Source organism: Eulemur rufifrons, chromosome 27 (assembly GCF_041146395.1).
Source record: "Eulemur rufifrons isolate Redbay chromosome 27, OSU_ERuf_1, whole genome shotgun sequence".
Classification (NCBI taxonomy): Eukaryota; Metazoa; Chordata; class Mammalia; order Primates; family Lemuridae; genus Eulemur; species Eulemur rufifrons.
The window spans coordinates 12,190,771-12,216,910 of NC_091009.1; the positions used below are offsets into that span (position 1 = coordinate 12,190,771).

Sequence of the window (26,140 nt, forward strand, 5' to 3'; positions counted from 1 at the left end):
ATGTAAACATATATGAACATGTAACTGTGTGCGCATGCATGTGTATGACTGTGTGCAGGTGCTGAGAGAGAAAGAAAAGAGAATCTACATTCAAACTTCATACTTTCCAGTAAATGTAAAGGAAACATGCATAAAACCTTAATAAATATTGATTTTTATCTTCACAAAGATTCACTTAACCAAGTTGAGTAAAGGAAGAGATCTCTCTTTCAGTAACCAATCCTGATGACTACATAGTCACTAAAAACAAATACTCCCACAGTTTTCTACTGCCAAACACGACAAAGAAAACCTTTCACTAGAACATCAGACTTTCAAATGAATGATTTTTATCTCCAGTTACACAGGATATGATTAAGATACTCAATTATTTCTACAGATTCGGGGTGCCTTCTCCTCTTGCCACTCCTCCTCCTCCCCCTGCCTTCCCCCTTCACTTTCTCCTTCTACTTCTTCTCCTAAAACTCCCTACTTCTGTACCAGCAAAAGATTTCCCTTCCTTATGATACATTGGAAAACAGCATCATTTGCAAGACAAACCCAGCAGTCAAAAGATAAATTATATTTATTGTTTATTAGTTACAATACTAATAAGACATTTCTATTTATATCACAGTTTACAACTTGAAGCCTTTTCGTATGCATTTACTACTTAATGATTGCAAAAATTATGTGAGAGGAGGTAAAGAATTCTAGGATATATCCGAAGAAAGTAAAGTTGAAAATGACTAAAGACCTTGCACAAAATCATATGACTGAAAATTAAGGAGGCTCAACAGAATAAGATAAGCTACAGACTCAGAGAAATTATTTGCAAAAGACATATTTGATAAAGGACTGTAATACAAAACATACAGAGAACTCTTAAAACTCAACAATAAGAAACAAACCTAATTAAAAATGTCTTAGGGCCAGGCATAGTGGTGCATGCCTGTAATCCCAGCTACTCAGGAGACTGAGGAGGGAGGATTGCTTGAGCCCAGGAGTTGGAATCCAGCCTGGGCAATACAACAAGATCCCATCTCTAAAACAAGGCAAAAAAAAATAAAGAATTGGCTAAAGACTTGAACAGACACCTCACCAAAGAAGATATACAGACAGCAAAATGCATATGGAAGATGCTCCACATCATATGTGATCAGGGAAATGTAAGTTAAAACAATAATGAGATACTACTATTAATACATATCTACTAGAGTGGCCAAAATCCAAAACACAGACAACACCAAATGCTGGCAAAGATGTGGAGCAACAAGAACTGTCATTCATTGCTGGTGGGAATGGAAAATGGTAAGCCACTTTGGAAGACAGTTTAGCAGTTTTTTACAAAACTAAATATCCTCTTGCCATATGAACCAGCAATTGTGTTCCATGGTATTTACCCAAATGAATTGAAAATTTATGTTCACACAAAAACTTGAACACAGATGTTTACAGTGACTTTGTTAACACTTTCCAAAACTTGAAAGCAACCAAAATATCCTTCCTAGGTGAATGGATACACTATGCTACATTCAGACAATGGAATATTATTCAGCACTAAAAAGAAATGAGCTATAAAACCATGCAAAGTCATGGAAGAACTTTAAATGCATACTACTATGTGCAAGAAGCCAATCTGAAAAGGCAACATACTGTATGATTCCAACTACATGACATTCTGGAAAAGGCAAAACTATGGAGACAGTAACAAGATTAGGGCTTGTCAGGGTTTGGGAGAGGAAGGGATGACTAGGCAGGAGACAAAGGGCTCCTGTATTTTCCACTCAATTTTGCTTGAACCCAGAAACTGCTCTAAAAATCTATTAAAAGGAAAAAATAAATATTAAGAATGAAAAAGAAAACTTCAAAACCATACTAAATATTATACTCTAATCAAGGCTGGTACTGAACCCAAAGCAGCCATATTGAAGAGGTCCTTGAACTCCTCAGCCTTAAGAACCAGCTAGCACTGCATAGGTTATCAAATCCACTGCCCATCGATAGAAATTGACTTAAAAATTGACAAAGTATTATTAAATCTACTTGGCAGTCTCTAAATCAATACACAATTAATTCTAGAGATTCTGGGCATAGGATTTCTATTTCTTTTGTACTGGCTAGCTTCCTTCATTAAATGGAAATTCAAAATAAAAAGGACTTCAACAACTAAAATGTAACATTAAAATTTAAAAAATAAATGAGCCAGAATTAGGATTAATTTTCCTTCCAGGGCAGGAGTCTTTTGGGGTTCCTCATGAGGACCAGCGCTGCTGTATTTGATCAGGTAAATCAAGGGCTGCAGAAAGCAGCAGGAGAGAGGGCAAATCGGGGCTGAAACCCAGCTTATGCTCCACGCCACACCCTGTGCCCAGACAAAAGCTTCACCTGCCCAGAGAAGGGATTCTCTTTTTTAAAGTTCCCAAGACACTGCACACCCGCCATGCTGTGGCCCTGTGCGGCTGCATTCCCCAGAGAAGGCACCTTTTATATAGTTTGCACAAAGTCAATTTAAGAGGAAGTAATAGCCCAACTATGCAAAGAGAACTTTTTTTTTTTTTTTTTTTTTTTTGAGGCAGAGTCTGGCTCTGTCACCCAGGCTAGAGTGCAGTGGTGTCATCGTAGCTCACAGCAACCTCAAACTCCTGGGCTCAAGCCATCCTCCTGCCGCAGCCTTCCAAGTAGCTGGGACCACAGACACATGCCACCGTGCCTGGCTAAGTTTTTCTATTTTTAGTAGAGACAGAGTTTCGCTCTTGCTCAGGCTGGTCTAGAATTCCTAAGCTCAAGCCATCCTCCCCCATCAGCCTCCCAGAGTGCTAGGATTACAGGCGTGACCTACAAGGCCCAGCCAAAAAGAGAATTTTAATTTTACTGATAATTAAGCAAAGATAAAACTGGCTCTTTCAATATCTACACCTTGCCTGGTGAGATTCATTAAGTTTTGGACAATAAAGTATTAAATATATTCTAAAATCTAGATTGTATACAAACTATAATAGGACAGATTTGCCCAGTTGTTACAGTCTTCTCTTTGTTTTTTGTTAATTTTTTTTGGACTATTGGGGACATTTTTATCAGTGAATATGTCAATACACTGTATCAAAATCTAAAATCTCTCCATTTTCCACATAACATTTGCATCAAACATGACCCTCATGCTTGTTGCAAATCCAATCTGCCCCACGTCCACTGCTGACTGTGGTAATCCATATGAAACTGCAAACTGCCTTGTCAAAAGCAAGAGGATTCATTTATACTACCAAACAATAGATGCAACAAGTTCTTGATCATTTTCCACCACTTCAGCCCTGATCCCTTCCCAAAAAGTGAGGTGTCAGCCACGAGATAAACCTCAGGAATAGAGGGAAGAGACAATTTTTTGCATGTTACTTAATAATAAAATTTTAATTTTTAAAACCACCTAAAAATGTTCCCAAATCACAATATCCATGTTAAGAATCCCAGTGCCCCAATCAGACTTAAAACAGAATTTAGCATTTCTACCATCTCAGATTTGTTCATTTGTTCAACAGATAATATTTTTGATGTGTTAAAAAAAAGAAGTTAGAGATATATATGTGCTATTTTATTATAATACACAACATTTAATCCTCTCTCTCAATGGAAAGCTGCAATCCCATTACTCCAGTGCCGTAAGTGGAGATGACCACTAGCATCTTGAGTGAGAGATTCAGGCAAAACGTTCACACCCTTCCCTCGGGGATCTCTGCCAGAGAAGTTTCCTGCTCTCTTACCTTTGGGTTCTTGTGACTCATCATCACTGTCTGAGCTATCGTTACTCACAATATGCTTTGCTGTAATATTTTCTGTGGAAAAGAAAAAAAAAACAATTAAGCATCGAGGTGTGAAAATTCAAATTTAAATTTATTATCAAGAAGTTAATCTGAACAAAACCACAGAAGGAGGTCTACAAAGCTCCACTAGTGTACATTAAGATCTATTTAGTAAATCTAGATTTGTTAGAGTTACTATGGTTTTCAAATTTCTCATTGCAAAATCAAATTTCCCAGGAAGTGAAAAATTAGTTTAAATTTATTCATTCATGATTTAAAGGAGATAATTTCATATGTTTATCATAATTATGACAAAAATAACAACTTGATTATAGGAAACTTCTTGTTATAGCAAAAATAGATATGCTTTTCAATTAAATGCTTTTAAGGTGTTTATGAAAGTAAATAAAGGATAAAACCAAAATCTGCAGGGGAGCTAGAGAAGTTTCCTCAAAATGAATCAAAGCTACTAATATAAATTATCTTTTGAATTCAATTATACTGAAAATTGTCTGATGAAATTCACCTTTTGGCGTCAAGAATTTGTGTTTCCTGCAGAACATATTAACAGAGAGTTTATAAAAACTAAAATAGCAACCATAAATCCTTACAACAAAGACAGCAGTAAAATCTAGCACAAAAACTAGCTGTATTTTTTCAAGTAAAATGTACCTAAACAATGAAATATGTAGATCATCCTCATCATCACTATTTGCAAAAGAAATCAAACTATGTTTGGACACCTATAGAAAACCACTTTCTGCTGTGAGTTCTTTTTCCTCTTGTGTTAGTCAATAAAATTCTTTTATTTTAAGAAGCTAACTCCAAAATTACAAATTTCGGAGATAGAATCATTTGGGAGGCTTTAAACTCAAAGAAATACAGGTATGACATTTGGTTTCACCATATTACTTTGCAAGTGTTTATCTTACTTACATAAATGGCACGTATGCAAATGATCAAGAGTATGGAATGGAAGAATCAGTAAATGCTTGGGGCAATAGATTGACATTTATTTTTTATTTTTACTGGCACAACTATACACATGAAGTTCAATAAAATAAAACGTTCACAAGCTAATATTATTCATCTCATTTCAGGACTATTACAGATATCAATTTTGTTGTATAAAGGAGGGTAATGTTAAGAAATGATCCGGTTCAAGTGTCATATACATTAAGTGTGTTTCTGGTCCTACCTGTATTTTCTTTTCTTTCCTTAAACATTTTCTTTCTCTTTTTTTTTTTGTCACATTTGATATTCTGATTTAAGAAAATGGTTCACGAAAATATTGTCTTCTTTATTAGGAAACTTTTATGATACGAATAGCTAAATATTCTGAATTTATATTAATATATTTTCCATCTTTATAGTATAACGTACAGCTCCATCTTTTCAAAAACATGAATTGCTCACATTCAAACTTCCTTAAGAAGGTAAATAATTTCATTTGGAGAGACCTGAGTATGGTCCAATTTACCTTAAAGTCTCTCTTCAGAAGGAAGAAAACAAACAAAAAAACAAACACAACTTCTGAATATCCCTTCAAGAGGTAGACTTCACCCAGTCAAAGGATTAAAAAGTCACCAGGAGTCCTCAGAGTCCCCTTGGTCACCTCTCTGGTTTCATTTCTGGAAACCCTTACTTAATCTGAGGTAACATGTTTCCTGCTGACCGGGGGGTCACAGATACACAATATTCCACCTCAGCCTGACACACAGAACAAGCAAATAAGCTGCCAGACGGCTGGCCTCAAAGGGAACTTCTCAACAAAGAGTCTTCCCAAAACTATTTAGTATAAACCTCCTCCTTGTCCTTGGCCTTCAGCCACTGTCTCACCCAGCTTCAGATGTATTATTTCAGTCCTATTCCCTTCCTTCCTTAGGAGGAAAGAAATAATAAACCTTAGGGTATCTGTACCCTTTGCCTTCTGGTTATCATTAGAGAATGTGCACTGGATTTAAGGTCACAGCAGGCTCAAGAGGGCCACCTCCCTCGTCTTCTCCTTAACTGGGTGATGATCAGAGGACAGGAGTAAGTGCAAACACAAAGTGCTTTTTCGTTTGTTTTTATTTTTATTTTAAAATCTCTGGCTCTAATGAAATTATACGATCACTTCTCCATGACTTATTTAGAACAACCCAAAAACACAAATGACACTCTTAACGAAAATATTAAGGGCTACAGAAGTTTGCTGCACTAAATATAAACATCAACTCAAATACTGAATAACTAAAATCAGCTCTTGCAGGGGGAGTGATAATACTGCTCATAAGCGAATTGACAGTGTTCCAGTTCTTACAATTGTATTCTCTTCTGCACATAAAGCTTAATTAAATCCACTGCCACTGCCTAGGATAACCAAGGGCAGTTCGTTTAAAACTCCTGCAGTAGGCTTTTTACATGCACTCATTCTTCAAGTGACTTGATTACTGAAAAAGTTATTAATGTTATTCTGTCAATTTTTCTGTTCTCAAATAGATCTGCTATACTCTCCAGACAGAAAAGAGACAGTTGTGCTGACGGTCCCTGGCACCCTTCTCCCTGGTCCCTGCTGGTCTGGCCCCAAATTCAGACTGAGCATTCCACTGCTTCTTTCCACTATCAGCCAAAACAGCCATAACCAAAATTAGTGTGGATTAAAATACACATGGCAAGGCTTTGGGGAGATGCTGAATATATGTTTTGTTCTATTTGCTTTAAGTCAAATTTATTCATTTAAGAAAACATATTTCTATGGCACTATTATTACTATTATCATCGTTATTATTTTTTAGAGACAAGGTCTCACTTTGTCGCCCAGGCTGGAGTGGCACAATCACAGCTCATCGTAGCCTTGAACTCCTGGGCTCAAGGGATTCTCCCACCTCAGCCTCCCAAGTAGCTGGAATTACAAGCATGAGCAACCAGTGTATTATTCTTATAATGAATCAAAACCACTGGTCTGCAATTGAGTTTGTCTAGTTTTTCAATTTTTGTGAATATTTTTAAATTTATTATGGACGAATGGGTTAGATATAATGAAAATCATTAGTTTTACTGTACTAGATGTAATTTGTTTTTTCCCCCTTCTTTTTGGTATAATTTAGCTATGAGATGCTAACAGAATTCTAGTGAGTTAATATTTAAGGGGTGAATTAACTGTGACAAGCATGACTTTATCCTTAAGTGTCATACTGTATCTAACTTTTGATGAATCTAATCTTTAAAAACTACCTTTATTTAATAAAAGGGCTTCTTAATAAAAATAGTATGTTTAGAAACATAATGATAGAAAGGAATGGAGGTATCCTATTAAAAATTATTCTTAAGAATCAATGCTTTTTATTAATTCTATAACCTCGGCGTGAAAATACTTTGGAAATAATTTACATATGATTTTCAGAAAATATTAACATTGGTTCAACCAAATTACCGATAAATTTAGAATAATTACAGTCCTTATGAAGATTTAATTTTGTCTCTATACATATTAACAAAATTTAACAATGTAACATAATTTTTATCAATGTAAACATATTATTACAATACCTAATTCTTCCTCCATTGTGGAACCTTTATTTTGTGAACCAGAAACTCCCAAGACTCTGTTGAACAATATAGAAAAGGCACTGCCCCAGACTCCTAAAATAAAGTAGAAACAGAAAATAATTTAAAATGTGCCAGGATTTAAAATAGTCAAACAAATTAGTGATAAGATTTTTACCACTTACCCATTAAGAAATGCAAGGGGTTTTCTTCATATTTCTTCACAACTGTTCCCATAAAAAATTTGCTTCCAAATAAGTCAGGAGCCATAAAAGTACCATATTTAGCCATGCCAATTTCATATGGACTAAATTCAACCCAATCTGAAAGCATTGTAAACACAAGACAATCCACTAATAAGAAAATGCTACAGAGATGCAGAAAGATAATAATCACTTTAATAATGCCATGGTTATTCTCACTCATTCATTTAAAATATTAATATAAAAACATTAACTAAATGCCTTCCATGTTTATGGCAATGCGCAGAAGTTGAGGGAAAAAATATTTATACATCATAAGATGAGACAATACAAAAAGATCCCTTCTAATTGCACAAATTGAAAATATGCTTTTCCATTTAAAAACTGAAAAATATCTTTCATAAAGTCCATCTTCATGCTAAAGAATAGAAAACTGAAAACTGCCAATCAGATATAAACTCCATGGAGGAGATAGAAGAAACTAACTCTTTTTAACAATGGAAGCAGCCTATGAAAATGGAATAAAATGTTTTCTAACATTTGCTTTTTTTTCATCTTCACTTAATTTTGTTTATTAACCATTTATTCTAACTCACAAGACTACAATGCAAAGTTTTTATGCTGGATGTCTTAGAAATACAAGGTAATTAAGGCTGGGCACAGTAGCTCACGGCTATAATCCTAGCACTCCAGGAGGCCAAGGCGAGAGGATCGCTTGAGGTCAGGAGTTTGAGAAATACATGGTAATAGCACCAATAAGGTATACAATCTAAGAGCAGAAGCTCTGGAATCACACTGTGTGAGATCTACTGCTTACTGACTGTGTTTACTTACTACTCGGGTATTTATCTTGTCTGTGTCTTAGGTCACTAATCTATAAAATGCGAATAAAATCAGTAGGTAGTTTGTAGGATTGTTTTGAGGATCCAATGAGTTCAAGACATGTAAGAAGAGCAGAAGAGGGTACGGCATATTTTAATTGCCCAATAAATACTTTATATTTCATGTAGTCTCATGGCTGTATCTAATAATTATCTGAATCTTAATGTATTCAACAAGAAAACTCCTGTCTCTGACTCCCATTTCCCACACTTGCAACTGCTTCAGTCTTTCCCTTGTCAGTAAGTGGTACCACTATTGACACCACTATTCAGCCTTTAGGATTACCCTTGACGTTTCTCTTTCCCTTATAGCTCACATCTGAAAAACCAAGCACTGTAGGCTCTTTCGGCAGGTGTGTTCAGAAGCCGGGCATGTGTCCATTTGCCCATCATGACCATCCTAATACAAACTTCCATACTTTCTCCCCTGGATCTGCACAACAGCCTCCTAAAAGGCCTCTACTCTGTTCCCCTACTATCTTTTTGATACCCCATAGCCAAAGTGAATTTTAAAAAATACAAATCACAGCACATCAACACCAGCTGAAAGCTTTCTACTGGCTTTCCATAATAGTGACAATAAAAACATGGCGTAAAAGGCTCCATGATGGCCCAGATCACTTCCTGTCTGATCCCATCTCCTAAGCAATCTCCTATCGCATTTCGTCTTGCTAGTTCCACTTCAGCCGCAGACTTTCTTGCTGTTGCTTAGAGAGGTCAAGTTCATTTCCACCCCACTGCCTTACACTTGCTATTCCCTTCTCAATTATAAGGCTTGCTCCTACCTAATCTTTAATGCAAGTCTTTTGCTGATGATCCTAAAGTCTCAACATTATCCATCCCTGCTCAACCAATAACCCTCAGCCCTACTTTATTTTTTTTTCAGTTTTTCCCTTTCTGAAATTATGTCAATAACCTCTTATCCAACAATCCAAAGTCCAAATAGTTCCAAAACCCACAAGCTTTTTTGTTATTTATATGGTGGTAAAACCTGATCTGAACTCATTTAGAGAGAACCTAATCTTGAAATGATGGGGTGGGGGCTCTTTTTATAATTTATTTGTCTCACTCGTATTAGGATATATCCTATCAGAGAAATATCACTGTGTGTGATTATAAGACTCCACTAAGGTATTAGGTAATATACAATATGAGCAGCTTTATATCTTTAAACATCTAAATTATTCTACATTCCTAAACACTTGTCATCAAGGGTTTGAAAAGGAATTGTAGATTGTTTACTGAATGGCAGACCAGAACATTCTATTTTCGTGAAGGAAGTTATGAAATCACAATTTTGATGAGATAACATTGTAATTTATTCCAAATCAAAGCCAAACGGCACATATACTCTTCATCAGAAAGTGGTGTGTTTTATAATGATTTACATGGAGTTAGTAAGACATGACTAGCAATGAATCAGGAGCTGTTAGGAAAATTTCTGTATGCATATGGGTGATTTCCTATCTCTGAATTTCATACCCCTATCTTGAGAATTAAAGCATGACAACTTCCTGGTTCCTACTTTTCTAGTGATGTGGGTACAATACCTCTATAACTAATGTTTAATGGTTTTGTTCACATCCTTTGGAAGATACAGCTCAAAGCTCCTTATCACGGAAGCTTAATAACGAAGGTTAGTGATGCACCCTTCACCTCAGTAATAGTACTTCAGTTTAGGCAGTTGTCAAAATCAGACACATCCAAGTTGAAAGACTTCTAACTGGAAATAAAACATTCTTTTCTCACTCTAGATAAATCCAAAACATTCACCTACCAAAAAATTATTTATTCATTAATTATTTTGGTTAGGTTTTCTCTTGAAAATGGCTATTGACTGAAAGTTCAAAATGAAAAGTGGCCAATGCAGTAACAATCATAGCAATAATAATAAGACTATTATATTTTTATGTGTCCTTATAGTTTTCGGTCTTATGCATATCTCATAAGCTGGTCTTAATAGCTCTGTAAGATAAATTTACAGCTAATAAATTATGCCATAAAATAATGAGGAAAATAAGAATCACAGGCCTGAGGTATTTCAACTTAGAAATAGGAAAGTGCTTCCAAATTAGAATCTAGTGCTCTTTTCACCATATCATAACTCTTCCTGAGTGAAAGACAATTTATTTGGCCATGCAGAGATCTGACTATCCTGCTAGTGCTATATACCTAACACTTGCAAAAATTTCAAAACTTCACAAAAGAATAGCTTTGGGGGAAAAAAAAGCAATTTTCATTATGGCCCTTACTTTTCTTATATAACAAAGTCTCAACTCTCTATTATGATCATGAACTCCATCACAGTCAAAGGTGTGGTCCCTTATTGCTGTTAAGCATGCCATGTTTATCCTAGACCCCTCCTGCATGCTTCCTTCCCATCCTTGACAATCCCGTAACTAATATTTGAATAATTGTATTTGAATGTTTTCATATTCAAATCCTATCTAGACCTCTCACTTTTCTTATATAGCTTTTATAGGATACTCTAAATTGTTAAGATTTACTAGAAACTTAATTTGGGCCTGCTGGTATTTTAAGTATTTTATATACTTATCTCATTTGTTCGGCAAAACACTGTAAGGAGAATCTCGTCCTCATATAACAGATGAGAAAACTGAGGCTAAAAGAGGTTACATCACTTGGTGTATAGTAACATTTCTGTATTCTCTTGTGCCTTAACTTCTTTAATAATTATTATAAATTTTCAAGATTATAAAGTCTTATAGAACAGGGACAAAATATTGTAGTGAGGGAGAGGAGTTAGCCTTTGCTTTCTGGAAGACTATATTCTACATGGTCAGTAATCAGAGAAGGTAATAAAAGGAACAAAGGATTTTTGAGACCAATTCTCAGCTCTGCTACTTACTGTCTATGTGGCAATGTGCAAATCATTGAATCTTTCTGGGATTTTGCTTTTTCTTCTATGAATCAAAGCTAAAGATACCTATCTCCCCAGACTGTAGTAAAAATGGAATAAAATAACAAATGTGATAAGTGCTTCCCGAACCGTAAGTATGATAAACTTTGTACTCATTTTAGCAAACACTTGTTGGATGAATAAATCCTAGGTGCACCAATTTTTGTAAACTATTCAAATTTCATGTTTAAAAGTAGGCGGTTAAGAAACTGAAACAGAAAAATTACAAAAGGATTCTGGATATAAATCTGCTAATCATACATCATTCGTGAGGGTTTTTTAAGTTCATGATGTGACTGAAGTCACTGAGATACTTTTCCTAAGAATCGAATGAACCACAGGGGCCATGGTCAGAAACGCCACCACATTCATACCAACAGGGCCCCCCAGAATTGTGATGTCACGTACTTTTGGAGCACCCAAGAAGCATAGCTTGAGAAGAAATAAATGTTCACCCCTGAGATTTAACAAAAGGAGGCCTTTTGGTTATCAGCGGCCATAAATATAGACTAGTACTTTTTAGGTGCTGAATTATAAAAATAAGAATAGTGCTTTGAATGGCAAACACACAGTAGGCTCTCCATATATGTGAGTTCCACAGATTCAATCAACCACAAGTCAGAAATATTCCAAAAACAATTCCAGAACATGTCACATTACTGCTGACGTGTAATGTGTAGTTAGGTCTACTACAATTGAGTCTGTACTAAACATGTACAGATTTTTTTTTTTTTTTTTTTGTCATTACTCCCTAAACAATACAGTGTGACAACCATTTACATAGCATTTACATTGTATTAGGTATTATGAGTTTTCTAGAGATGATTTAAAGCAGCGGTCCCCAGCCTTCTGGGCACCAGGGACCAGTTTCGTGGAAGACAATTTTTCCCCGGACGGGGGCTGCGGGGAGCCAGAGCTCAGGCGGTGATGGGAGCGATGGGCGTGGCTGCCAGTGCCACGAAGCTTCCCTCGCTCACCTCCCACTGTGCGGCCCCCCACTTCCTAAGTTCCATGGAAGGCAATTTTTTCACGGACAGTGGGCAGGGGTGGGGGTCTGCAGACAAGCTCTGAGGCCCAGTCCCGAACACGCTACAGGGTCGGGGGCCGCAGATTTAAAGCATACAAGAAAATACATGTAGGTTATATGCAAATACTATGACTACGCCAATTTATAAAAGCAATTCAAGCATCCACAGATTTTCGTGTCCACCCAGCATCCTAGAACCAATGCCTGGCAGAGACCGAGGGACTCCCACTGTACAACATATCACCCAGTTAATGAAAATATAGCCCACAATTAAAAGAATATGAATTATCTAAAGACACTAGGCATGTTATTTTGTCAAATGTTAAGAAATGGGTAATTAAAATTGAGTTATTGATTATATTCATGATTTATTTTTATTTCATTAATTTCAATGAAGAGACATTAGTCACTAGTTTCATGGAATACTATCTACAACCATAAAATGTAGCTTAATATTTTCTTATATCTTCAAAGGTTCTTATGCTACAGAAAATGTATTAAAATAAGCAACTGAAATTGCTTACGATGTTCCTCCAAAGAAAATCACTGGAAACCACAGTTCAAAGTCTCCAGGAAATATTTTGAGACAGGAAATGACATACCTGCAAACATCAGCTCTGAAACATCAGGTTTGACGTGCAGACAGGTGAAAAGAGGTAAAGGGCATTGTGCAGCATTGATCTTCTCCTTCAAACTACTCAAGGTAGTGTTCATTCTCTGCCCACAGAAGAAAGAACTGACTTTATATAAACAGATACAGAGAGAAAGCTACTTAAAATAGTACTTCCAATCAAAATACTTAAAATTTTTATAATAAAAATAAGTCTTGTTATTTCTAGAAATCCCTGGGTCCTGAATAAACAACAATAAGGAAGCTCTATGGAAGTAATCATCTTCATTTTGAAAGCAATCAAAACTCTAGGGGCTATGTTTACATTTGAACTGGAAAATGCTTTGGCAACTGTATGGAGCCTGGAAAAAATGTAGCCTCCAGACTCCCTGCTGTGTCTCTTCTCTATCTCCTCTCTCTATCTCCAGAGGAAATGTCACACTGCCGCCATATGTGAAGTGAGTTTGTTCCCCGTGATCCCCTTCCTTTTCTGACTCTTTCCGGGCAACCTCCATTTTTCCTCTACTTTTAATATATTGCTTGTATTCACTTCCTCATCGAAAAATATTACCACTCTTGGGCAGAATGGGTAGTTAAGGTTTCCCTACACATCCAAACTGATACATAGTTTGAATAAACTGGTCAGCAGTAGTTTGAAATGCAGAAGAGTTATGCCTGGCCGGGGGAATGTGCTCAGTCCACAGAGTTGAAAGACTGAGTTGTATGACTTTTACAAAACGCATCATATTTTCTTTTATTGAAAAGATTATATGCACTGTCTACTCGCATTAAAAGTATTGCAGACTGAACTATAGCTTACATTATGAATTAGTGTTTCTCCTATCAGCATGCCAAAGACATCAGTAAAGGTGACAGGTTGTCCAGAGCTTTTCTTCTTCCATAAAGACTCAACATATCTTTTGATTTTCTGTGGTGTGAGAAGTAAAAGTGGGTTGTGGCTGACATTTTTCATTAGTTCTTCATTGATCTCCTCTGGCCCTTTCTCCGGAAAATCAGGGTGAGAATACAAGGTTGACATGTACCTGTAAACAAAACAAGACATAATCAGTAAAGATAAAGTGCATTGCATAATGCTCTCCAAAGAAAGCAGCTACTCTGTGTCACAGATAAAGAAAGAATGGTGCATATATTTGGTTAACTTCATTATCTGATTGAAGATATTAACCTATTTAAGGAAAGAAAGAAGGCGTTAATCAGAAAGGAGCTGTTCCACAATGAAAACAAAGTAAAGGGGAGGTCTCAGAGGAAACACTGGACTTCCATGCACAGTCCAGAGAAGATGCTCTATTAGGCCTACTGTCCACTATCTACTCTGCCAGGAATAGGTATCCTTATCAGACTGTTAGAGACATACGACACAACACAACTGAGTCATGGAAATAAACTGACTTGTCTGGATGCAAGACTAATCAAGCAATCTGATAATCTGACTTTCTGTGATGATTATCTACAGGTAGAAATGTGCTGTTTCAACCATTGTAAATGCCTAATCATCCTGACAAATGCTTTTTTTTTAATTATTATTATTGTCCCTTGGCCGACTAGAAAAAATCCCAGACTTTGCCAGCTGTAGGTCTGGCAAAATCCGAAGCATTCAGATTCTGAGCATATGAATCTGAAGGCAAAATCCTGGAGAGGAGTAATGTCTTTAAGGTAAATGCTTTCTTGTGAAGCCTCTTAACCATTTGGCCACTTCTGGTGAAATCAAAAATCACCAAGAGCCTTGGTTTTTGATATCTAAGACAATAAACATTCAATCATTGGCCTCCTTCCTGTGAACCAATACCTCTAATATTGTAGACCTCATACTGAATATTAATTACCTATTTACTTGTTTGTCTCCCTCAATACATTGTGACCTCATTCAGGAAATGAACTTTATTGATTAATCTTTTGTAGCAGGTGATCAGCTAAGTCCTGGCGTACACAAGCACAGCTTACTGGACTGACAGAACAAAAGAAAATGAATGCTATAAACACTCTACCACTTCATCCAACCAAAGAGAAATTAGCACATGTTTTAATCTCTTGTTTCCTTGAGATTCAAATAAAAATGTTTATCATAATGGTTTATTTTCCCTTCAGGGAGGTGGGAAAACTAACTCTTCGTGAGTACCTGCTTTGTCCTAGGCCCTGTGTTCGTTAATGGTTCATAAGCTGTTGTCTTACAGACACACAATGGCTTTCAAATCTTCTATTTTAAAAATTTAAAAAAAGGATTGGTGGATTTAATTAATTCTCACATTTCTCAATTAATAACAGCAGAACTGGAAGTTAAAATTTATCCTCTCCTCTGTAAGGGTTTATGTTTTAAAACTATTATACAAGATTTCAGTTCATAGAGACCAAACTATTCTCACTTCACAATAAATTAGAATTTCTTGTTGGATTCAGAGTTCTTTGGAGACAAATTGAGAATAACAACATGTTAATAAATGGAGAGTGATACACCTACAATGGAACACATGCTAAGCAAAACAAAAACAAAAACACCTTGAGAGATTACAAATTGAATTCGTAATAGTTCCCACAACATGTGGTAAAGATAAATCAAATAGACTTACTCTGAACTCAAGCCTAGTATAATCACCAAAAATCTATAAAAATAAAGCTTAGAATGCTTGAGAGATGGGTAATCCATCCATTCATTTCCATACCTATCCCAAAGTCTACGACATGATTCATCCAGATCAACCAAGATCTGATTTTCTGGACCCTGTCATACTTTGAATAAATGCATACATTGTTGTAATAACATTAGTTTATAGTTAAGAACATCACAAAATAAGGAAATAAAACATCCTTTTGAGCCTCTAAGGTTGTCAATTCTGGAAATATTCAGGATATGGTTCACTTTTTATGAGAACACTGAAAAGAAATTCTTGACTGGTCTTATTACCAAGAATAATTCCTCCCTGGGCCAATAGCTCACCATTAGTTTATAAAAATGTGTATTAAATAACTGTACATAATTTGCCTTTTGCCTTGAATTCTAGAAAGCTTAAATCCAAAACTGTGTCACATGCCTCTCAAACCTACAGATTACAGCATGAATTTTTAATATAATTTCTAACTATATTTTTTCTTTTTTTCCATTTCTAACTTTAATGTATGCAATCCAGTTTTATTTCATATTAACATACATTAAATCCTTTCCACAATGAGGCAGGGTAAATACAAGCAAAAGAACCAAACAAAGATTTAATGTCAGTAGAAATTAATTTAGCGATTAATGATCATTCTGCTGTTGGAAATTGGCATTTCCTACTGTTCATAGAATGATGTAATTATTTAATCTTATTTACATTATGCTTAGAATTCCCTTTTCCATCTATATTTAGCTGGTCTTCAATGAATCAACTTATGACTCTAAAAAGTATCTCTGCACAGTGGATCATCTCTAGCAAGACCTGAAGGCCTTTCTCTTCTCCTCTCTTCCGCTCTTCCCAATGTTAACCACTGACTGAATGTAAATTAGGAAAATCCTTCCTTTGGGGTTGGAAGTTGCTCAAAATCTAAGAATCCTTTCCACAATTTCAGAAATAGATAATTGGGTTCTATTGTCTAGAGATGCAGAGCTGTTCTAATTTCTCTTTAGAAGGTAACGCCATGCAAACATGGCCATCAGTATCCAATAGCCCCTAAGGGTGTTACAAGAAAGCAGCCTTACTGAGGAAGAGAGTTAACTGAGTAAGAGAACATAGGGTGACTGTCATAATTCCCTAGCTCACACACTTCATGTCTCCAGGTTGGCTCATGCTTATATTTAATGAATCACAAGTATCATCCAAAAATAATTTCAGAAATAATTACCACAAAAGTAGTAGGAGTTATAAAGGAAGCTTTGTTCTACCTAAAATTCTCTTTTGTGATCACAGAAAACTTTCTGGGAGGTCTAGGGCTTCTCCAGATATTTCCGTATTACCTCATTTATGCCAAATAATGGCCACATATCAGCAGAATATAAAAAGTTGCATAACACAGAAGTGTAATTTGTTTTTCCAAGCCTTTCCGAATTCCTTCCTTTGAACTTTTTACCTTCTCACCTATACTTTTTAAGAGAGAAGCATTAACATGACTCATCCTGACCACCTTTTCTTCTGTCTCGGGAAGCATCTCGTCTTTCCATGGTTAACACCTTCACCTGTGCTTTCTCTCTTTCTCTCTCTCTCTCTCTCTTGTCCTGTCTCTGCCTGAATCTTTCCCTATCTACGATCCTTCTATTTCTTTATCTCCCATCTATCCCTCTACACTATTTCCTTTACCGCAGACTTCTAAAAATAATATTTGAATTTCATAAATTCTAAAAAAAATCCTTCTTCCCTGGGCATTACATTATTATATTCCCTTCAAACAATAACTCTGCTCATTCCTTCCCTTTCCAACTGCTTGAAATAACAGACAGCTCTTACGAAGGAGGTTCACATTCCTACCTTTTGAACGTCTACCTTCTGTTCACTTCTTTTTGTTTTGTAATTTCATGTTCAAAAGTATCCTTTATTTACTTTAACTAGTGGTTCTTATTAAAACCACTGGCCAAACCCAGTCCTATGCTAAGCTTTTCACAGATTTCCAACATGATTGAATCAGCCACTTCTCACAGCACTCTTCACCCTGCCCTCTGGGACTTATTTTTGCTCGGTTCTCCTCTCTGACGGCCTCTTTGCAGGATCCATTAGGTGTTTCTTTGCTTTGCCTATTAAGTTTGGAGATGCTCTAGGATTCCATAAACTAAATTCTTGGTGGCAACAGCTGAAGTGGTAGAAGTAGGTGGAATTACCAAGGAAGGATGAGTACGTGTAATAGAGCAAAAGGGAAGGCCTGGAGGAAAGCCCACGTTAAGGAGAAAAGTAGTGGAAAGTAGGAAAGACCATGTATGGAGGAGAGAGCAATCACAGAGGACGAAATCAAACCAAAATGCCACAATAGAAGCAATCTGAAATAAGGACAAGTCAATGTGTGAAAAGTCTCAACCTCCGACCCCTCCCTCCCCTACTCCACCCCCAAAGAAGTCAAGTAAAATAAGAATTTTGGAAATTAAGTGGTCTGTGAGTGAAAATCTACTGTAAGGATTTAAAAAGTGAGTAGCTTTTAAGAACACGCAATTAAAAAAAAAGGTGGCTAATCTTCAAGGAAATAAGGCTTTGAAAGACAGAATAAAAGTTCATATATACATAAATGTGTGTGCACATTTAAGATTCTTTTAATTACGTTTTACAGGACTTGTTTTCAGAACCCTAACAGGAGAATGTGAGACTACAATCCTCCAAATCTATAACCTAAGCAATGGCTGCAGCTCTAATCAAGTTCACACACACACAATTATATCCTTAAATCAGTTTCCAAGGACCAGTCTTTCTTTATTAGATGAGTTTAAGAAAGTATACGTCTTGCAGCGTATTAGTCAGTCCTGGACAAAAGGGATCTATAATAAATAGTGAGTTCAGAGAACGAAAACCAACTGAAGAATAATAACAAAATTGAGTAGGCGAATTAATGTAAGGGTCCAAGTATTTCCACCACATTACTCATGAAACAGGCAGGTGCCTGCTCTTTCCTTCAAGGGAAAGAATAATGATGGGCTACACCCTTCTTTCAGAAAAGATAAATCATTTTGAGGGTAACACCAAGAAGGTGGCAGCCATGGCTCTACGTTTTTGTTCTTTAGCCAAAGAATCTGATTCAAAATATTTAAGAAACTATAGGTTATTTAAATGCAAAACTATATATAAAATATATAGATGTCCAAGAAAAGATGGTGGTTTAGTAGAAAGCATCTTCGAACAGGGGACCCAAAGCCAGAATTTCTATGTTCCGCTAGCCATGCTGGACAAGTCACTTGGCCTCTGAGTCAAATTTTCTTTAACTGAAAGATGAAGAAACTTATATCCATCTCACAAGGTAAAATGACACAGAACGTGAAAATGCTAGACATATAGAATACAACATGATGACAGATTGAGCTTGCCATAGTTGAATGACTAAAAAAGTCTTGGAAATCAAAGATAGATCTTTTGTAATAAAGTGGTCCTATTAATTGAGAAATATGAGCAAGGAATTTATTTGATTTTGCATGTGCTTCTGTGAGGTAGGCAAACCAAAAAGTATTAATACATCTTGGAAAATGTTTTATAAATGTATTTGTGAAGAAGCAAATCTACAGGGTACAAGTATATACATATGGATGCTTTGACTTTCCATCTAAACTTAGCTGAGCTTACATGCATTTAAAAGGCTAATTTCAGGTTTAGTTAGATATATATCAGTGAAATTTATTGCATTCCTGCATTTAAAATTTGTTTTCCTTCTCTATACTACAGTATATTTATTGCATTTTATTCTATTTGCCCTAAAGAAGAAAATGAATACCTAGTGAATCATGTAGACTTAGACATGTTCACCAAAGGACTACAAATCAGCAAATTATAGGAAGATTAAATTAATTATGGGTGGAGTATGTTATTCCTCTTCTGCTATATTTATCTAGAATTATTTTCAGTTGGTCCATTTTTTTATTTTATGTTTTAACTACATTTTTAGTTACAAAGTGGCTTAAAAGTGGTAAGTTTATGGTGATAGTTATTAATAGATATGGATTTGCCTTTAAAAAAATTTTTTAAGCAGATTATGGCATCAGGCTGGAACCTTAATTTTCCATTTTCTAAAACCCCTTTTCACTTCTAATGTTTGAGTTAGATAAATTCTTAACATTTAGCATGATAAAACTAAAATGAAAAATGTATACAGACCATGTGGAGCCAGAAAGACCAGCAACATAGGTAGCACAATCCAAGATTCCTGATTCATACAGTGCCTTCATCACACCGGAAAATCCCACCATGGCTCGGAAACCTCCTCCAGAACCCAATATGGCCACCACCGGCACCTGAAACGAAGCAACACAAAGATTGCACACAAAGTGAAAATCGTAAAATGTATTGCCCTTTAATCTCAATTTTTATATTATCTAGCCCACATTTTGTTATAAGGGAGTGCAAGTTCACTCATACTTTAGTAATGTCTAATTTTTTTTAACAAAGAAAATAATGTTTCATATAAGACAATCAAGAATCAATGTCTATTGGAAAGCAGATATTATTAAAATGACCAGCTTATTCTATTTAGTAACAATAATAATAATGTTCTATTTTTGTTCAACCTTTTGCAATATTTGAACTGTTTTCAGGGGCATTGTTCTGTTTGGTTCTCTCACATATCCTGTAAGGAGAGCAAAGGGAAGTATTTGCTCCTTTTGCAGATGAAAGTTCTAAATGATGATGTTCCTTATATAAGATTTGTTAACTGGTAATTTGTAGTTGGTTACTGATCTGATGCTAGGAGTAAAATAGAAAAAGAAGTGCTAGGGTTTCTAGCTTTGCTCATAAACAGATGATGCTGTCATTACCGAGAACGAGGATCCCAAAGCGCAAAGCCAGGCTAAGGAAGACATAGGGCACTCGATCCTAGAAATGCTGAATACACAGCATCAATGTGTGTACATCCCTGAGTGCCCACTTAGCAACATAATGTACGCATATGTTAATGAAATGATTATTTTACAACCAGAAAGACCAAAAAGATTATTTAACTCTTAAATATGGAAAGAGAAACCTGTAGAAGTTAAGTCTTATTGAAGTTAGGGCAGCAAAGAGTAGGACACCTAAGACTAAATTCCTAATCCAGAGCTCTTCTCTAAAGCCAAGTGGCCTCAAATCAAAAGACGCTAGCGGCCGGGCGCGGTGGCTCACGCCTGTAATCCTCGCACTCTGGGAGGCCGAGGCGGGTGGATCGCTCAAGGTCAGGAGTTCGAGACCAGCCTGAGCAAGAGCGAGACCCCATCTCTACTAAAAATAGAAAGAAATTATATGGACAACTAAAATATATATAGAAAAAATTAGCCGGGCATGGTGGCGCGTGCCTGTAGTCCCAGCTACTCGGGAGGCTGAGGCAGGAGGATTGCTTGAGCCCAGGAGTTTGAGGTTGCTGTGAGCTAGGCTGACGCCACGGCACTCACTCTAGCCTGGGCAACAAAGTGAGACTCTGTCTCAAAAAAAAAAAAAAAAAAGACGCTAGGCATCAAACTAGATGCAAACTGGAGACCTCACAATAAAAACACACTCTACCAGTGCCTCGGAGTAATTTAAATGGCTTTGAACCTGTGTATGTATAGATAAACATAAGGCTCTCAAACATAGATTTTAAAGTTGCAAATCAAGTAAAATATATAAGTTCTTAAAAGCTTGTCTAGAGGAGGAAACAAAGCTAAGATAGGAAACTAAAGTGGTATATAAAGTGGGTGAATGGAGCACAAAATAGTATTAGCTACAACAGTAGTTGTAAAGAAGCCAGATAAGAAGTCAGAACAAAGAGGAGGGATTTGAATTAGGCCTTGAAAAGAGGTCAAGTTTATAGGCAATATAATAATAATAGCAAACATTTATCATTGCTATGTGCTCAGCACTGGGCCTAAGGTTCAGACCAAGCCAGGCATAAGCAGTCAAGGGTATGCGATTCGGGGACCAAGAAACCAGTCTTATTATTGCAGAAGGAGTATACTAGGGAGTTCAGAAAAATAGTATTATTAAGGGTTTTAAAGGAAAAACTTTCAAGGTTGATATTGTAGGAGAAGGTAGATTGTTTGTATTCAAAAATCATTTGGGGGCATATGAGTCTGTAGGTTTGGTTAATTGTAACACTGTATTATGAAAAATAACAAAATACAAATCAAGTAGTTTAGAATAGAGTAAGAATGTTTTTAGCAACAGATTACACTGTTCATTTCAACATACAGCAAACAGCTTGCACAGTTATTCAGAGGGAGATTTAATAAGAGAAGTTGGAAGAATGAACATAAAGCCTTCACTAATCCTAAGCAAACAACCCCCCAGATGTCCTTCTTCATGTGTACGTTGCTCAGAATCTTCTGGAAACAGCCTCCTAATTAAACTGGAATTCATGTGCTATGTAACCCATTGCTCTCATTATTTCTTTAAAGTAATTCTTTGAAAAGGTTTTCAGGTAAGACTTTTAATTCAGATGCTTGGGTTGCTATCAGGTAAAAGAAAATGCCAGATATCTGTACATAAAAACTGATCAAATAATTGTGCAAATTACAATTACCTTCATTTATTAAGTATGAATTAATCTGTGTTCATGTATCATATGCATATCATTTAATTTCCTCACCTCTATCAAATACATATTATTACCCCCTTTTTAAAGTACTTGAGACACAACAAAGATAATTTTTCCAATGTCACAATGCTAGAAAGTGGTGTTTGGATTCAAAAATGGATCGGTCAGATAAACAGCTCTTATTTCACTATGCTCCACTTTGTCTCTGAAAACAAATATCTCCTGCTTTCCTGCAACTGTGCCCTGTGCCCTGAGACTAAGAAAATCTTCTGTGGGCTCAGTTTACTTATATATAAACATATTAGATAGAACTATTGATTGAGAAGCTGTTTGCAACTAGCAACATTCTAGATTCTATAACTCATACAGAAATATAAATTATAAAACTACAAAATTATAACTGCGTATGAACTATTAAAAAAAAGAAAGGGAAATTAGACTTATCAAGAACATACTAAGTGCTTCACACCCTCATGGACATTTTACATAATTTGTCTCATTTACTCTTCCCAACTCTCAAGAGAAAGTAATTTTTATTTCCATTTTTCAGATGAGGAGTTAAGCACGTGCAATACCTCACCCATGGACAGATAGCTAATCAGTAGGACAACCAGGATTTGACCTGAGGTGTGACTGGCACCAAAACTTGTTGCTTCTTCCTCTTTGTCATTGCTCAGAAAGAAAGCAGGAACCTTTATTAAGAGAATCCACTGGATGCTTAGTCAAACTATGTTTCAGATTCATGTATCACTTCAAATAATATCAGCACAATTTTATGTAATAAACGAAGACTAGTTTGGATGTCTTAATAGTTTTGGTCATTCTGAAATAATGTTCGACGAAATAGCTGGGGAGTTATAAGGTGCAGCTGTTAGTCCTGGCTCTGATTATAAAAGAATCCGACAAGTGTTGTTGAGAAGGTTTTAGGTTATATTTAGACTTAATATCACTAGTATTTGGGTATAAATCATGCCAAAAAATAGTTCTCATACTTCTCTCATAGGATTGCAGGAAATGAGTTTTCCTGTATCAAAAACCCTGTGGTTTTGATTTAGTTATCACAGGCTTACAGATATTAATTTCCTCCTCACAAAAGAAAATCCAGAAGTGTTCAAGGATTTTTTTTACTTTTTCATAGATCTTAAGATCTGACAATTACATAAAGACATTTGTCTCCCTGTCCTCCTGACCCCTGTATTAGTCAGGGCTCTTCAAAGAAACAGAAGCAATAGGATGTATGTGTATGTGTGTACATATACAGGCACAGAAAGAGATTTATCACCATGAGTTGGCTCACAGCATTATAGAGACTGGCAAGTCCAGATGCATAGCGTGGAGCAGCAAGCTCCAGAACCAGGAGAGCCAATGGTACAGATGAAATCTAAAGCAGTCTGCTGGCAGATTAATTCCCACCTGCTCAGGGAGCCTAGTCTTTTGTTCTCTTCCAGCCTTGAGCTGATTGGATGAAACCCACTCATATTATGGAGGGCAACCTGCTTACTCAAGTAAGCAATACCACCTGCAGAAAATCTAGCACCTGTCCCCATATGCCCTCCCTTTCATTGCTCCTGGCATGTGGGTTTTTGTCCGCCTCTCCCCAGTAATGTTTCCCTAACAGCTCCGCATTCCTCAGCGGTCAAGCACCTTTAGGCCCCTCATAATGCACCACCCCACTGAGTGCAGTCTCGGCCTCTTGGACACCTGCTTTCCAGACCAGTTTCCAGCTCTGTTTTATCCCTTGGCTGTTTACCTGAGTCCTGAAACCTGACCCTTGGAAGCCCACACCTGCTGAGTGCGTCATCCTGCACTCCACCCCGGGGAGTCCTCCCCTGTCTGCCCTTCAGTGTTTACAGGCTCAAAGGGCATTAAGAATTGACAGTGCAAAGTGCCATGGTCAGGATGAAGGCAGAAATAAGAGGACAAATCTTCTAGATGAAGGAATCAGCATAAACAAATGAATAATCATTCTCACTAACAACTCAAGGTTGGTTTCCATGACCTCCTTCAGAAACTGTTCTGCTCAGCCGCCCTGCCCCGACTAGATGTTCTTTCTTTTCTCTAGTCTTGACAACATGACAAACTACAGAGTAGAACTCAGAGAATAAATTATTTAAGGTCCATGTTGTACCTCTATTTTCATCCAAAGATATCTATTTGTTTAAACTGAAATATAGTCCTTATACTCTTTCTTAAGAAGAAGCATTTTTCTCTTTTATACTCTGATGAAAGTCGAGGCATTTTCCTTTTCTCATTTCCCCACTAATCTAATTGCAAACTTCAGTCCCCCAACCAACTGTGCTCTGCTGTAGTCAGTTTTTAGGGGACACAGATACTGTGTAGTAACATTTCACTTCACATAGGAGACTGTAATCTGGAAACTTCATCTGACCAAAAGGAACTTTATAAAAGGAAAATATAAAACAGTGGCCCCTGAACAATCAAAATATGTCAAAAATCCCCCCACACAAAGTCATATATCTTGCTCAGGAAAGATCTCAGTGCTTTACTCATGGGAAAATTACACTAATTAGAGACACTTCTAACAACAAGCTTGTTTATCAGATTTGAAATCTAAGCAACAAAGTTGAAAGGAAAAAAGGCAGTATGAAGAAATTACTTCAAGTAGACACACAGAGCATGGAAAAATGGTAACTGATTGCAAAGAAACAGACATGCAAATACCCTAATCAGTTCAATCTGAGCAAGGAATTATTCATTTCAGAAAGACTTTCATCCAAATAATTAAAACCAATGATCTTTTAAAAAAAAAATCTTAGTACTTAAGAAAATAAACTCTTAGGCTGTTAGAAACCTTGACTATTTGACTAGTTCATCATCCAGGCAGGAAAGCCAAGGCCTTATTAAATGCAACAGTTATTGCCTCAGGGTGCTATGCTACAGAACAGTGGCACCCAATAATATGCATAATGCAAACTATTTTATTGAGAAACTACTATATGCCCCCTACATATTTTGCTGGATGTTTTACAAGTATTATACCCATCCTCTTACTCCAATAAGAGACATTATCTCCATTTTACAAGTGAACCACACGGGTAGAACAATGTACCCAAATTCATTCAACATTTTAAGTCAACATTAAGGTCCTAAACTGGATGCTGCCTGTTTATTAAAAACTGTGAACAAGAAAGTCACAGTCTGTGCACTGAGATTTGAGTAGGACTTTTCCCTTTCTTTGCACAAACTGCCACAAGAGCCCACTCTTCCATACCTTAAGGAGGCCAACGAGCCTGTACTGAGCAGAAAGTCACGATGTTGGCAGGGAACAAGGGAAGTGGGAGCTTAAGAAACCCAAGGATTAACAAAAAAATAGAAAAATATTACTTTTGCTATGGGAATGGGTGGTACCGATATGTCCAAATGAATTATTTCTGCCAAGAGAAAAACTTTAGACAAAAATAGCAAAAACAAAAGTTGCAATTCTAGAAATGACTTCCAAACACATGAATTTAATATTTTTGAAGGATATTCCAGAGAAAAAAGCATAATTACCTCATTTCCCATCTGTTGCAGAAAAGTTAGTATGCTGTCATTGGTACAAATATTAACCCAAGTTTTATTTTCCCAGGAAGACTCACCACTCCTTTCCACAAAAGGAGAGTCACTAGGGGTGGCAGCAGCAACTTGCTTTTTGAAAAGAAGCACCTGACAGCAAATGCCAACTGGACATCTGTGCCAATATGTCCCACATACATTTCTAATTCAACAGTCTAAGCCACAATCTCATCCAGACTCTCTCCTTAACCTGTGTCTTCTCCCAAACAACCTAATACTGGTATTCCTCTGTGTTGAGACCCTGATTCTCTCTCTAGCTAATTCATGCCATGGATGCAATGCCAAACCACCACCTAAATCTGTGTCCTGACCTAAACAATGAATAATTACCAAGGATCTACCATTCCCGGAGCTACGCTAGATGCTTGGAATATAGAAATGTATAACACAGACATTGTTCCAGTCCTCATAAAACTTACATTCTAATGAAAAAAAGAAGTCATTAAACAAATATTTGTACACG

General features: G+C 36.4%; 1 protein-coding gene across 2 annotated transcripts in view; it reads right to left on the reverse strand.

Annotated features, from left to right (window-relative positions):
- Nucleotides 1-26,140, reverse strand: part of PLA2G4A (phospholipase A2 group IVA) — a 113,638-nt gene that overhangs the window by 26,956 nt on the left and 60,542 nt on the right. For both annotated transcript variants that reach the window (XM_069459383.1, XM_069459382.1), the window contains 6 exons: nt 19,716-19,852; nt 13,766-13,988; nt 12,938-13,052; nt 7,490-7,627; nt 7,308-7,400; nt 3,738-3,809 (listed from right to left, as the gene is read on the reverse strand). In XM_069459383.1, the coding sequence (XP_069315484.1) occupies nt 3,738-3,809; nt 7,308-7,400; nt 7,490-7,627; nt 12,938-13,052; nt 13,766-13,988; nt 19,716-19,852 (778 nt within the window). The remainder of the gene's footprint in view (nt 1-3,737; nt 3,810-7,307; nt 7,401-7,489; nt 7,628-12,937; nt 13,053-13,765; nt 13,989-19,715; nt 19,853-26,140) is intronic.